This window comes from Corylus avellana, chromosome 1 (genome assembly GCF_965113065.1).
Source record: "Corylus avellana chromosome 1, dhCorAvel1.hap1.2, whole genome shotgun sequence".
Classification (NCBI taxonomy): Eukaryota; Viridiplantae; Streptophyta; class Magnoliopsida; order Fagales; family Betulaceae; genus Corylus; species Corylus avellana.
This window is the reverse complement of record NC_142490.1, coordinates 37,586,379-37,601,352: the sequence shown is the minus strand read 5'-3', so window position 1 is coordinate 37,601,352 and position 14,974 is coordinate 37,586,379. Positions and strand designations below refer to the sequence as shown.

General features: G+C 32.5%; 1 protein-coding gene across 1 annotated transcript; it reads left to right on the top strand.

Moving 5' to 3' along the window:
* The first annotated feature begins 10,654 nt into the window (after positions 1–10,654).
* On the top strand, positions 10,655–14,849 carry LOC132172285 (Pectin lyase-like superfamily protein). Its single transcript, XM_059583758.2, has 3 exons — positions 10,655–11,035; positions 11,108–11,335; positions 13,795–14,849. Exons 1-3 carry the CDS (start codon positions 10,874–10,876, stop codon positions 14,839–14,841), a joined length of 1,437 nt encoding a protein of 478 aa, XP_059439741.2. The 5' UTR covers positions 10,655–10,873; the 3' UTR covers positions 14,842–14,849.
* Positions 14,850–14,974: the final 125 nt, after the last annotated feature.

The following is a 14,974-nucleotide window of genomic DNA, read 5'->3' as shown; positions in this document are numbered from 1 at the left end:
TCCACCACACATCTCACGCCACCTTGCATTCCCCTTTTGACTCGATCTTTCTTTCTTGGGACGTGATTCACAGCACGCCAACGTGCTAAGTATGCCAGGCCAATTTTTTTTTTTTTTTTTTCAATTTTTTAATAGTTAAAAAAAAAAAAAAAAACAAAAAAACAAAACAAAACAAAAAAATTTGCGACGTGCTGTTGAGCTTTACCCTTCTTTCAAAGATTCATATATAGCAACTAGCAAGTCATAACCCTCTTGCAACTGAAGATTCTTTCGGTAACTTCTTTACTCCTCATTTCATGCCACCTCGTCGTCTGGATAAAGTTTTTTTTCAAATTTTATATGATATGAGAAAAATTTTAAAAATATATAAATAAAAAATCAATAGCAACAATCAAGAGTCGATGCTATTATACTATCATTAGTGAAGACTTTGAGGTCGCCGCTAATAATATGAGAAAATGAAAAAATGAAAAAAGATTAATAGCGGGGACCAAGAGTCACTGCTAATGATATGAGCAAATTAAATAAAAATAAAATAAAATAAGCTTTTATTATATATATATATATATAATAAAAAAAAAAAGCCCCAAATTGATTAGAGCCATTAATGGAGCTTGGGGAAAAATAAAATCAGACAATGAATACTCAAAATAAATTTAAAACAAAGTACCATTATGGCAAAGCCACCACTCAGTAATGAATATCTGCATACAATTTTCAGTCTTTCAGTCAAAAGGAATAGACACTGGCATGAGTTGTATATATTATGTGTTAAAAAAAAAAAAACACCTCTAATTTTGCATTTTCTATTGAAGAAGCAATTACTTCAAAGGCCGCTTCCCATCTATAAACCATTGAGCCTGGCTTCCATCTTCTATCAAACCTCTTCTTTGGGGAGCATAGGAATCAAAACGTTGAGAATGGCACCAACTCTCTTGAGATTTTAGACCAGCATTGTTGATTGCTGTAACCCATTCTTTAACTTCGGCACTACTTGTGGTTCTTAACTTTATGCTCCGATTTCCACAAGTGGCCTTTCAACATTTCCAAATTTTTGTCATCAGAATCAAATTGAAAAAAAAAATAAAAATCATATATTTAGACTTACACAATCTTATAAATTTGAAATTGGCCTCTGGCAGAAGAAAGTTCAAAGGCTTGGGATATAGATTACCAGAACTATCAGAAGGCAATTGCATTGGACTGAATGAAAACATTACAAAGTAGTAAATGGAAAGCAAATACAGCCTCAACCCATACATGATATAATGATTAAAGCGTTGAAGAAGTAAAGACAAAAATAGTTCACTCACCCTAATTGCTTTGGCAACAACTGGACCAACGTAACACCCAACATTTCACATCAGAATCAACCCTTGGTAGATGCTTCAACATTACATAACCTTCTTTCAATTTTGAACCATACTCCCGTAAAAATGACAACTTGGAGACCTCCAAAAATTTGCATACCTACAATCCAAAGGCATTTGTCACAACAAATGGAGACCTCCAAAATAACACTACTGCAGTAATTTTCTGTGATGATAGAGACATCTATAAAAGTTTAAATTACATAAAACTATGATGACAGAGACAGAATTCTTGTATGCCATTCTAAACAAGTAAACACAAGCATTATCAGAGACAGAACAATCCTAACTCTAATACCTCACCAAACAAACAGGATTTGCTCTTACAATGACTTACCAATCAAAAGAATGTTATTTTCCTAGTCACAGAGGCCAATTATTATAAACTCACCCACAATTCACAAAATCCCCTCTGAAATCCTTAATAGCAAGCTTCATTATCAATAACAATTACTCAAAAACAACCTAAACCGGAGAAAAAAAAAAGAAAAAAAAAAGAAGCATGCACAATTTAAAAAAATGGTGTTAGACAACCAGACCAACTAACTAACCTTTCAATTTTCTTTTTCTCCCCATCTCCTGAAGTGCGTACGCATAATCCACAATGAACGCACTGCATTAAAAGATTCACTGACAACAATAATACCGAAGATTTGGGAGCTTGCGACCCCAAACCCCAGCAGGAAAAAAAAGATTCATATGACCTAAATAATCGGTATTGAGCAATCAACAAATAATTGTTGTCTTAAAATTTATTTATATGACCTAAATAACAATGTTTGTCTATCCTTTTCATAGAGTGGCCCAGAATGAACAAGTGAGGGAGAGTGAGTGGAGAGAGATCGAGCACGTATTAGAGAGAGGTGCGCCGGAGAGAGCTGAGTGCGGCAGAGAGAGAGAGAAACGTTCGCCGGAGCGAGGGAGAGAGAACTGAGTGAGAGAGAGAGAGAGAGAGAGAGAGAGAGAGGGAGAGTGATGAGGGAGTGAGTGAGAGGGGGGTGTTAGGATCCTGGGAGAGGGAGAGGGAGAGGGGAAAATTGGAGGGATTTTGGTGGTTTTTGAGGGTTTGGGGAAAAAAAACAAAGGATTTTGGTGTCTTCACGCGGTTTCTGAAATTTTTGGTTCTAAAATTTCAGAAACCGCGCCATTTGGCATTCAATAGCAGTCGCCGCTAATGAGGCTCATTGCCGCTACAAGGTAAGTTTGAAATTCTATAACAATTATAAGGGTATAAAAGACATTTTAAGAAAAAAAAATAATTCAAGTGATATTTTTTATAATTAATTAATAGCTTAATTGAATGTTTATAATTAATTAATCGATCATTTGATCTTATCACGATCAATCAGACTAATTCACTAGGATCGATTGGATGTTCGATCGATCATTTGATTCTATCACGATCAATCGAACTAATTCATGATATGATCGATTATTTGATCCTATCACGATTAATCGAATTAATTTATTAAGATCGATTAGATGTTCAATCGAACATTTGATCATATCACGATCAATAGAACTAATTTATTAGGATTAATTGGATGTTTGATCGATCATTTGATCCTATCGCAATCAATCGAATTAATTCACTAGGATTGATCGGATGTTCAATCGAACATTTGATCTATCACGATCAATCGAACTAATTCAGTAGGATCGATCGGATGTTCGATCAGATATTTAATCGATCATTTGATCCTATCATGATCAATCGAACTAATTCACTAAGATCGATCGGATGTTTAATCGATCATTTAATCTTATTACGATCAATCGAGCTAATTCACTAGAATTAATCGGATGTTCAATCGAACATTTGATCCTATCACGATCAATCGAACTAATTCATTAGGATCGATTAGATGTTTGATCGTACATTTGATCATATCACGATCAATCAAACATTTAAATAAGAATAAGATATAGAAAACTTCAATAATAATATATAAAAAAATTAATTTTTCTAAGCATTTTAATTTAATAGAAAATTTTGTTTTATTTAAAATAAATAAATAAATAAATATTTATTTATTTTATAGAAAATAGAAAAATAAAATAAAAAAAATTCAACAATAATTAATATAAAATAAATAATGACATATTATCGGAAGTAAATTTTTGGGAAATAACTTTTTTCTATTATACATGTAGGGTCAATAGCATCACCCCAAAATTTATTTATTTATTTATTTTTTTCTCTTGTAAATAGCAGCGACTTGACCCATTGTTAGCGGCGACATTACATAGTCATTGCTGCTTGGACCAAATAGCAACGACTTAATGCCTTTTTAATTTATGTTGTTGTTGTTTTTTTTTTTTTTTTTTCCTCTTTGTAAATAGCGGCAATTCCAGAGTCCTCGCTATTGGGACCAAATAGCGGCGACTTTAGGTTGCCGCTAATGCCCTTTTAATTTCTATTTTTTTCATTTTTCTCTTGTAAATAGTGGAGACCCCAGAGTCGCCATTGTTGGAACCAAATAGTGGCGACTTTAGGTCGCAACTAATGCCCTTAAATTTTTCTTTTTTGATAAATAGCGGTTGCTCTAGAGTCGCCGCTATTAACCTCTCATCAATGGTGACTCTAGTGGTCGCCTCTGTTTTCCCATCAATAGCGTTGAATCTTATTAGCAGAGACCCTAAAGTCGCCGCTAATGAGGGGTCAACAGCGGCGACACTTGTGAGTCGCCGCTGATGAGTGTCAATAGCGGTGACTATTGTTGCCACTATTTGGGTTGTTGCTAAATACTGATTTTTTTTGGTACTTAGCGTACACTATTAGCGGCGACATGCAAGTCGCTGCTAATGGTCAGTCATCTAATGACCCCTCAATAGCGGCGACTTTGGTGTCGCCGCTATTTGTTTGGTCACTAAAGACCATATTGCTTGTAGTGGTGGTGGCTATGGTGAATTGTGCAGTGAGGGAGGAGAGATTTGCTGTGGTTTCTCTTGATGTGGAAGACAAATAAAGGGGATTTGGGTGAGAAGAAAAATCAAGGGAGGGGGTATGTGGTGAGCGAGCAAGAGTAAGAAGTGGAAAAAATGAATTAAAAATATTAGAAAATAATATCTAAAGAAGATGAAGAATAAAATAAATCTGTTTGAGTTTGTGTTGAAAAAAAGAGAATTGCAAAATAGAAAGAAAAGAAAAAAAAATGATTTTAAGTGGTCTGTGCATGTCATAGAAGAATATTTGTGGTATGTGGGTCAGTGGGTGTCACAATACAAAAGAAATGTCTTAAGTAATGACTTTATGATGAGAGTTTTTTTTAACCACATTTGGGGATAGAGATAGAAATTCCAAACACTTTTGGTTGAATAATTTAGACAGTAAATATAAGAGAGTTAATATAAAGCTCATTTGTCTAATAAATTTTGGGTTGCCCCCTATTTGTTTAGACATGTAGATTTTATAAGGATTTTTTTTCACTTTTACTGACTAAATTGCTAGCAACTCAAATATAATTGTTAGGAAACAAGTAACATTTGTGGGAAAAGTGAGTGTTGTAAGTGAGGAGGTAAGCAAGTGTTTTTGTGAGTTAAAAAGTAGTAATTTTGGGGTGATGAGTATTAGTGTTTTATAATAAATTAAGCTTCTTGTGTTAATTATTTTGTCCCTCCACAACATTTGATCCAACATGGTAGAGCTCATCAAAACTTCTGCTAGACAATGGAATGAAAGAAACAATTAGGTGCTCCTTTGATCATGAGACACTAGAATGCATCCTAACATTCTTCAATCCCATTAAATTTCAAAGAAGCCATCCAAATTCGGATTCTTTCTATGGAATAGGAAATGAAGTGAATCATCTGCATACATTACTGCCCAACACCCTCGTTTCAAAGTTGATTTTAATTCCAAAAAAGTTAGAAAAAAAAAAAAATGTGAACACAATCTCTCACAATCTCAAAAACTAAGCTACAATTTATATTTAATTTAATTTTTTTAATAAAAAAGTTAAAACTAAATAAAGACCTTTACAAAAAAAAAAAAAAACTACTAGCTAGCTAAGCCAAATCCTTCTGTAATATTGCAATTGCCATTTACTTTGGAAACGATTTTCATGATATTTCGAAGAAGTTAACTTAAACGATCAAAGTGACAATGCATTGTAGTTTATGGGGGCAAAGTGACGAGTTGACCATCTGAGTTAATGTTTTTGATTGATGGAAATGAGTTTTAGGTACAAAATGATAGTTTGATAGGGTCGGGCAATAAGGTTGTCAGTTTATGGGAATAAAGTAACAATATATTATAGTTGATGGGAGGAAAAGGAAATCACTCCTTTATTTTATTTATTTTTAGATGAGATAGTAAACTAAAACAACCAACATTACAAATACAATTCATTAAAATCGTGGCGTGTCAAAAAGGGAGGCTACAAAAAAAACTATGGAGGGATCTTTGCAAGGGATACAAATTAAGGACATAAATTTTACCTCTAAAAGAACTAACTTCTAAAACGACATACGCCATTTAAGCTATTAAAAAAATATGTAAAAAGTATGCGCTATTAAAATACATGTAATTATCACATATTAGAGAAAACATGTCACTTTTAGAGGCCAAATTAATTTGTTGAAAATTTATGTCCACAATCAATGAAAAGTTTGAAAGATAATCTTTAATTCTTTATAGACGAGGCATCTTACCACATTAAGACATATATATAGCTGGTCATAACGTAACAATTATCTAATGGGTTCTTTATTTTATTTTATTTTGAGCCATCTGTTTAGCCAAAAATTGGTCCGATGCTATTTCTCAAAAATTCAACTTTCAACATTTTTATTTTTTATATCACATTAATTACTTTTTACTATTATTTAAATAAAAAAAATTATTACTAAACAAATTTTTTTTACTTTTTCATATCAATCATTTTTACTTTTTTTTTTTTTTTTTTTTTTCTTTGTATCAATCAATTTTTGTTAAAAAAAGCTAAAAGCCATAAGGCCAGGGACGGAGGGAGGGAGAGACTGGCATAGGCCATGGCCCTGCCCATAATAATTTTTTTTTTAAGGTAAAAAAAAAAAATAATAATAATAAAGTATTGGCCCCTAGCAGCAAATTTTTTTGGCCCCTAGCCCTGCCCATAATAATTTCTGATTCCGTCCCTTCATAAGGCCATTACCCAATAAAGCCAAAGAGTTTAATGACAAGGAATCCGTTCGTGCAAATATGAGTAAACTTTGGGCAGTTGGTTACCCAAGTATCATTGTGAGTTTAGGGATTTGAGACCGAGCTAATAATGTAGAGGGTTTCCCTTCTCCCAGCTTTCTCTATTTGGGAGCTAAAAAAATTTACAGAAGTGCGCCAATCATGTGGCATATTGGGCCGCGACAACACCGACAAAAGTTATCTTAGACTACATTCTCACATTTTTTTCTCCCCCCTCTTTCCATCCCCATTTGTGGCGGCAAATATCCACCCCTTCTCCCTCTTTAGTGAGGGCTTTTGTTTGTTTGTTCTCTACAAAGCAGTTTGTTAAAAAAATAAAAAAATGCAATTGTCCGGTCTTTGATCCGTGAGCAAATTTCGTCTTTTGTAAGTTGTAACTACCAAAAAAAAAAAAAAGAAAGAAAAAGAAAACACCTTTTTGTTTGTATTTTTCTTTTTGTAATTTTTTTTTTTTAAAAAAATTTAATTCTGTTGCAATTTGGAGTGGCAATTGCAGTATGGTTTCAAGCCTGAGTTAGGATTTTTTCTATTTCATTTGAATTAGAGAATATTCAGTTAGTTATATTTGAGAGGTATTTTTGTCCCCTTAAATATAATTAATTAAATATTCTCCTGTTTATTTACCCGAGAGGATCTAGTTCATTCAAGCTCCAGTTTATTTGAACTGGAAAGAATCAGTTAGTTATATTTGATGGGTATTTTTGTCTTTTGACTTTTTAAGTGACAAAAATATTTCTCCAATATAATTAACTATATATTCTCCGGTTCAAATAAATTAGAGAAAATCCTAATTCAACACAACTATGATTACATAATTGATGTTTTATATATATATGGATCCGGATCCCCTCCCATGAAGGGGTTAATTGAAAATTCTCTAATTGTTCATCTGGACCGTTCATTATGTAGTTAGAAGAGCTGCTTCCAACCTTGTATTCGGAAGCATTCATGACTAGTCACCCATTCTCTTTTCCATTCAAATTAGTAATGAGAAATACCCCCATCTTGTAACTTTTTCTTATTGGCTTAGGAAAAAAAAAAAAAAAAAACAGGTAACCAACTAACCATGAAAAAAGAAAAGAAAAGAAGACTGTTCTTTATGGCATTTCTCTCTACCACTGTCAAAATCCATTTCGGTCTGTCTCATTTTCAAATTAACAAAAATGTTAGAAACTATCTTTTTATTATACTTTGTTGATATTCGGTCAATCAATCGTTATTAAAAGCCATGTTACATCAACAAAATGAATAAATATATAGTGCATAGCATTACTTCCAAATTGAACATGTGTAATGCTATACATCACCATTTCTATCCCTTTCTTATCCTTTTAAAATTGATGTGGCATGATCTCAAGTATAAGAAGCCCAATCAAAAACGACAAACCATGAGTCCCTCTATGGAAACTCTTTTTAGAGGTGAATAGAAGATGGGCAAAAACTGAATACACCACCGACATATGGCTGATCATAACAATTATCTTGTTGTATTTTATAAAGAAATGCTACTCAATATTTTGAAGTGTCTATCTCTTTAGCAATTTTTTTGTTCTTTTACTTATTATTTTTGTTTTTTTGTTTTTTTTTTTTTTTTAAAATAAGTTACATAAACAAAAATGCTAAGAAATAGATACTTGAAAATGCTCATTAGCTTTTCTCTATTTTATAAGGGCTATTTTATTTTTTTAACTTCAGTCAAAATCGGTTATTAGTTTTTTTTTTTCAAAGCAAAATCGGTTATTAGTTGTGCAAAAGTTTTTAGGTTTGAAAAAGTAATCTCGAAATGCTAAAAAAAAAAAAAAAAAAAAACCGAAACCACAACTTCCAAAAGAGCAGTGGGTCCAATCTCTGCAGCATTTTACTTTTGTGTCTAACGTAGATTATATATATATTAATTTGCAGTAAACAGGGAGAATGAGAACGAGAACAAGAACAGAAATTCTAATAATTTCTTTTGATTTATAATTGAAGTATGCATCTTTTAGTGTGCTATATATATATATATATATATATATAGGGCCGGCTCAACATATTTTGGGGCCTTAGGCAAAACTTTGAAATTGGGCCTAATTTTTTTTTTTTTTTTTTAAGTTACAATTTTTTTTTTTAAATTCAATTTTTTTTAAGTAATATATATATATAATATTTGTAACAATAGATTTATATACATCAATAACATTTTCATTATCTTCTAATTTTTTTTGATGAGTTTCTTGTTCATTTATGAGTTTTTCACCTAAATTATCCTCAATATTTTGTTTATGGCTAATAACAAATTTATTTAGAGCTCCTCTTTGAGATTCAATCAATTTGTCTACTTTTTTTTTTTTTTTTTTTTTTTTAAGTTTTTCATATCCAGTTGCATATTTTCTAGTAGACATGTTTAATTAAAAATACTAACAAATTAAACAAACACGATTTATCAAAAAAAAAATTATGACTATAATAAAATAAATGACAAAAATAGAACAATAAAACCTGATTTGGCAAAGAAATTATGAAGCAGTTTTTGGAGATAGGACAAGAGACTTAGTCACTCGGAGTCAGAGAGGAAGAGAAAATGATGAGATAGGCAGAGAAGAAAAACTCAGAAAAGAGCAAGCAAAGAGAAGAGGTAAAGTGGCAAATATAGAGACTGATATTTAAAATGCCCATGGTTGACAGCAGTTTATATTTTTGGCTCTTGGCTTTCCCTAGATAGCTAAATAATAAATAGAAAATAAATGGTAATATTTTATTTCTAACGTTTATATTTTCTCATCAAAAACAAAAAATTTCTAGAAAGAGGCCAAGAGGATGAGTGAATCATGTAGGCATGTACTGTAGCATCAGGTGTGTATTGTAGTGTCAGGAGCTCTAGGGAATTGGCGTAATGATGTATAAGGCTTTAATGCTTTGTCCTTTTTTAAAATTTATAGTGGGCTTATTAATTGAGGTCTTATTAAATTGAGGCCTTAAATTTTGATAAAAAAATTTTTTAGGCCCTATTAAAAAAAATTTGGGCCTTCAATTTTGTTTTTTGTCCAAAATAATTTTTTTTTTTTTTTTTTAAATTTCTTTTAACTCAAAATTTTTTTTTTGGGCCTTATTAAATTGGGGGCCTAGGCGAGGGCCTAACTCGCCCAGGGCTTGAGCCGGCCCTGTATATATATATAAAGAGATTTATTCCAGTTTTCATTTTCTATTATTTTTTCTTTTTAATTTCCTTCTTTTGTTTTGGTGGGTCCAATTTCTACTAGCGCTTACATTTATCAAAGTAGATTAATCTTACTTCAAATTTTCAATTGGAGCCTTTGTGTTATGATTATTATTATTATTATTTTTTTTTTCTATTAACTTGTTAGTATATAAGTTTTAAGGATAACTCAATTAGCTATGAATCACATCTAATGAAATGAAAGTCATTAGCTAGTTTGAATTTTCTTACCTCTATTTCATTCTTTTTCTTTGTTGCCCAGCAGCAGAGAAATTTTTTTTTCTTTGCTGTCGAGCAATAGAGAAAAATGGCAACAGAGAAAAAAAGGAAGCAGAGAAAAAAAATTTTCTCTACTACCGCCGGTGAGAGAGAGGCATCGGCCGGTGGCGTCTCCAGCAGCAAGTTGGTGGCTGGGGTGGTTTTGGAGAAAAATATGAAAAAAACTATTTTAAAAGGTATTTTGTTTTAAGTATTCTAGAAAAAAGATTAGGTGAAACACCATATTTTTGTTATAGTATTCCACGCTAATGTGTCGCATTCTTATTGGAGGGCACAAACTCCTTGGTTTGTGCTAAGACTCTATAAAAGTTATTATTATCTTATAATCCAAATAAAATTTTAGGGATCCTCAAGAGGTAGCTCAATCGACTGGGATCACACTTAATGAAGTGGAGGTCACTAGTTCGAATCCCCCTCCCCCTCTTGTGCGGACATGCCAAAAAAAAAAAAAAAATTCTAGGGAGGCAAAAAATAAAGAGCTGAAATCCTAGGGCCAATTTAATATTTAACCTTAAAATTTATTTCAATTTTTTTCTTAATATTAAAAAAATATTTACATCTCATATATTCAAAAAAACATATGTCGCTTGGTTAAAAAAATTTCAACCAGCCAAATTCAGAGAAAAACTTTGTCGTTAACTTTCAGGACCAAGTCTATTCAGTTGCTCAAAAGAGGCAGAAGATACAGTTCTACCAAGGATCAGGAATCAGGATCCCCTGCAGCTTCTTCTACTAAACTCTTCTTCTTCTCTCTGTCTCTCTGTGTCTCTCTGTCTCTTTCAGAGAAACAGAGACACAAAAAAACTCCCCATTCTCAGACCAAAGAGACAGCGGCGTGCCAAAAGAATGAAAAAATCCGTCTTAGCATTGAGCATCCTAGTATTATTGTTGGTAGAAGAAGCTACAGGCCACAGCATTGAGAAGAAGCTGTCAGAGTTTAAAGAAAAATTAGCCTCTTCTCCTACTGGATCATCTTTGCCAACGCCCCTGACTTCAGACAAGAAAAAGGTAAGAGACTAAAGAGACATGTTTTTTTGTTTTTGTTTTTTGTTTCTTCAAGGGTTTGAATTTGTTTTTTAGGATGGGAGAGTTTTGTATCCAATTGGGTACGGAGCAGACCCAACAGGGGAAAAAGACAGCAGCGATGCAATTCTGCAGGCTTTGGGTGATGCTTTCCAGTTGCGAACAGGGCTGGAATTGCTGTCTGGGATCAGAGACTTCGGCGGGGTGGAGATTGATTTGCAAGGTGGAAGCTACAAAATCAGCAGACCAATAAGGTTCCCTTCCTCTGGTGGTGGCAATATTCTGGTCACTCTCTTTCTCTTTCTCTTTCTAATTATAAACACAAATACTCTGTTTTTATTATTATTTTTTTTCTGTTATGTACAAGAAAATTCTTTTAGAATCTATTTCTATTTTTGTTATGTCAATTTTATACACCAAAAAAATTATATATATAACTTTTCTACGAAATATTCTTTTTCTCATCTTTCCTATCTTTTCACTTGTCTTTTTCTTTTTTCTAATTTCTGGATCTCTGCATATCCATATTGTTCCTCTGTTTTTCTTTTTTTTGACAGAATGTGATTTAGGTATTTTTAGGAAGAAGGGGCTACAAATTTTCTTAGAATATACTAAAATAATTGTTTTCGTATTAAGTTTATACTAAAATATTTTATATCAAGGACTTATACCACCAAATTGTATTCTCTCACCTCCTAGAGTTTACCTATAAATAAGGATAATTCAATCAATTGATGAGTGCACAATGTAGCCTTTAAGACAATTTATAGCGGTTGTCCGGGTGAACATAGGTATAACATTGAGCCATTCCAAAATTTCTTGGGTCTTTTCTCTATCCTAATATCCTTGCTTTCGCAATTGCTCTCACATTTTATTTTTCGTATGGCTTTATTAGGCAAAGTTTTTCTTTTATTTGTTACTATTGATACACGATTTCTTAAAAAAAATCAACATAAAAATATTTAAATTTTTTTAACTTTTTATATCACATAATTAATTTTTTATTACTATTCAATAAAAAAAATTACTATGAAATAAAATTTTTCACTTTTTTATAAAACTTTTTTTTTTTTCACTTTTTTACTTTTGTTTTAACATCAATTTACGTCATGTCTAAGAAAAAGGCTTTAACAAACACACCCATATTTCTTTCATTTCTTTACGGTGATTTTTTGCACTTGTTGAGTCTGCAGAGTTGTGTCAAAATTGTCAGCTCTACGCCCCTTACTCATAACTATTCATCGACTGCTCTAAATGCACTTCTTGGTGAACTCTACAGATGAGATCCGGCTTACATGCTGTTATTAAAATAACAGTAGTTGAATCAACGGTCAAGATTGAATTTTAAAGTTGACTTACTTTTATAAGCATTTAATAGGAGAGAAAAAATGAAAATAGACTTTGAGAAATTCAATTTTAACCGTTGATTAAACTACAACATACATCCTATTATTAATGTAAGCTGGATCTAGAGGGTCGTTGGAGTGTAAATAATGGGTGGAAAAGGACAGAAAGTTTTGACCCGGAAGGCATAGATAGATCAAAGAAGCATTAATGGTGGAATTTAATGGTAAAAAGAGGGATCCAGTTGATCCGGCGTTCAATGCATGAAAGACTGAGCACACTGAAATACGGCAACGTGGCAGAGGCCCACATGCACGAGTTGCATCAACCCACTACCTCAAAAACACCAAAAGTTTCAAAATTGAGAGACCCAACAACTTTTTGCACATTCATTTTTTTGATGGTTTGAAAGTTTTTTTCTTTTTAAAAATAGAGGTCTAGAGTGGTCTGAATACAAAATTTTTATTATACTATTTATTTTCTTTAAATGTTATTTTTTTAAGAGAGGGTGAAATAAAAAGTTGAGATAGTAAAAAAAAAAAAGTGAAAAAATAATAATAAACAAAATTTATAGTGTAAATAATAAATAGGCTAATCAACTTATTTATTATTTATAGAGTTTAGAAAGTAAAAACTACAAAATAACTAATATGCTAGAGAAGAAAAAAAAATTATAATAAATAATAGTTAAATCTGATTATTATGAAAGTTTTGCATATTCTCTTGGAGATGTTCTTATTGTCCACACTAGATGAAAAAAAAAAGGTTAAGTTACTTATTCTATTGGAGACGAAAAAGCATTCATAATAGTTAGATTTGACTATTATTAAGAATTTAGCTATTCTTTTGGAGATGTTCTTACTTATAGAGAGTTGCTAAAAACATAACGACGTTATTAATTACGGGGATTATTATTATATTTGTTGACCAAAAAATTAAGAGTAAATTTAAGAATCCAACCTTGTATAATTTTTTCTATAACTGGACCGATACAGAGTGTTAATTATTATTATTAGTTTTTTTTTTTTTTTTTTTTTTTTGTGACATGTAGAGCGTTAATAAATCATTAGATTTATGAGAAATTTTTAATAAAGATTGATCTAATGATTTATGAGCATTCCGCATCATATAAAAATTGAGTTTCTAGTGTTGCTAAAAAATTAAGGGAAAGCAAAATAACTCATATCTACTTCATTGCTAATTGCAAGCAACTCATATCTATTTCAAGGATCTTGATTGACAGGATTTCCATTAGATTTTTTATATTAAATATTTTTTTTATGACCTATTATTAGAGTCTAAAATAAAATAAAATAAATAATAACTGATTTTAACTTCCATATTATTTATAGCAATTATATAAATATTAATTAAGTAACATTGGCTCGGTTAATAATTAGGTACAAGGAGGGACTTTGCGAGCCTCAGATACATTTCCCGGTGATCGGCATCTCATCGAACTATGGTCAACGGATTCTCCGACATCCTACCAAAACTACCAAAATGCCGGATACCACTACGAGGACATCACCTTCCGGGACATCCTCTTCGATTCAACCTACCGAGGAGGAGGGATTTTCATTGTCGATTCTGCAAGAATTCGCATAAACAACTGCTTCTTCCTCCACTTTACAACCCAGGGAATTCTCGTACAGAGAGGCCATGAAACTTTCATCTCGAGCTGCTTTCTTGGACAACACTCAACCGTCGGCGGCTCCCAAGACGAGAAGAATTTCGCCGGCACCGCCATCGATCTCGCTAGCAACGACAATGCTGTGACGGACGTTGCGATTTTCTCGGCAGCTATTGGCATCGTTTTAAGAGGCCAGGCAAACATGCTCACCGGAGTACATTGTTACAACAAAGCAACCTTTTTTGGCGGGATCGGAATCCTGCTAAAACTCGCCGGATGCTCGCAGACTAGAATAGACAATTGCTACTTGGATTACACCGCCATAGTTATGGAAGACCCAGTTCAAGTTCATGTTACAAACGGATTCTTCCTCGGAAATGCTAATGTGGTCTTGAAATCCGTTAATGGTCAAATCTCCGGCTTAAATATAGTGGACAACATGTTTAGCGGGCAAGCGGAAAATATGGTTCCAATAATTAAGTTAGACGGGAAATTCACCGACATTGATCAAGTGGTGATTGACCGGAACAATGTGAATGGGATGAGATTGAAATCGACAGTCGGAAAATTGACGGTGGCCGGAAATGGGACGAAGTGGGTGGCCGATTTTTCGTCGGTGTTGGTGTTTCCGAACCGGATTAATCATTTGCAGTACTCGTTTTACAGTCAAGAAAAGCATAAATTTACAGTGCATGCAGTGACGGATGTGTCTGATAATGTGGTGGTTGTGGAGAGTAAGAAGAAGGTCAATGGGATTGTTTCCATGATTGTTGACCAGTATTGCTTAATTGGAGAGAAAAATATCCTCGTATAAACATTGAAGTTTTGCTGCATATATTTAAAAATTATCTTTATGATATATAATTTGTTCTGCTTTTTGTTTATTTCTTTCATTGTTGACTTAGGTAGTTAGGTGTTTTCCTTCCCCTTTCCCTCTATATTGCTTA

What these genes read in the sequence shown, in the direction of transcription:
- LOC132172285 (XM_059583758.2), top strand. Translation starts at nt 10,874, where the DNA reads ATGAAAAAATCCGTCTTAGCATTGAGCATCCTAGTATTATTGTTGGTA. An exon ending in TGACTTCAGACAAGAAAAAG is followed by an intron (nt 11,036 to 11,107) that starts GTAAGAGACTAA and finishes TTTGTTTTTTAG; the next exon opens with GATGGGAGAGTTTTGTATCC. An exon ending in CTGGTGGTGGCAATATTCTG is followed by an intron (nt 11,336 to 13,794) that starts GTCACTCTCTTT and finishes GTTAATAATTAG; the next exon opens with GTACAAGGAGGGACTTTGCG.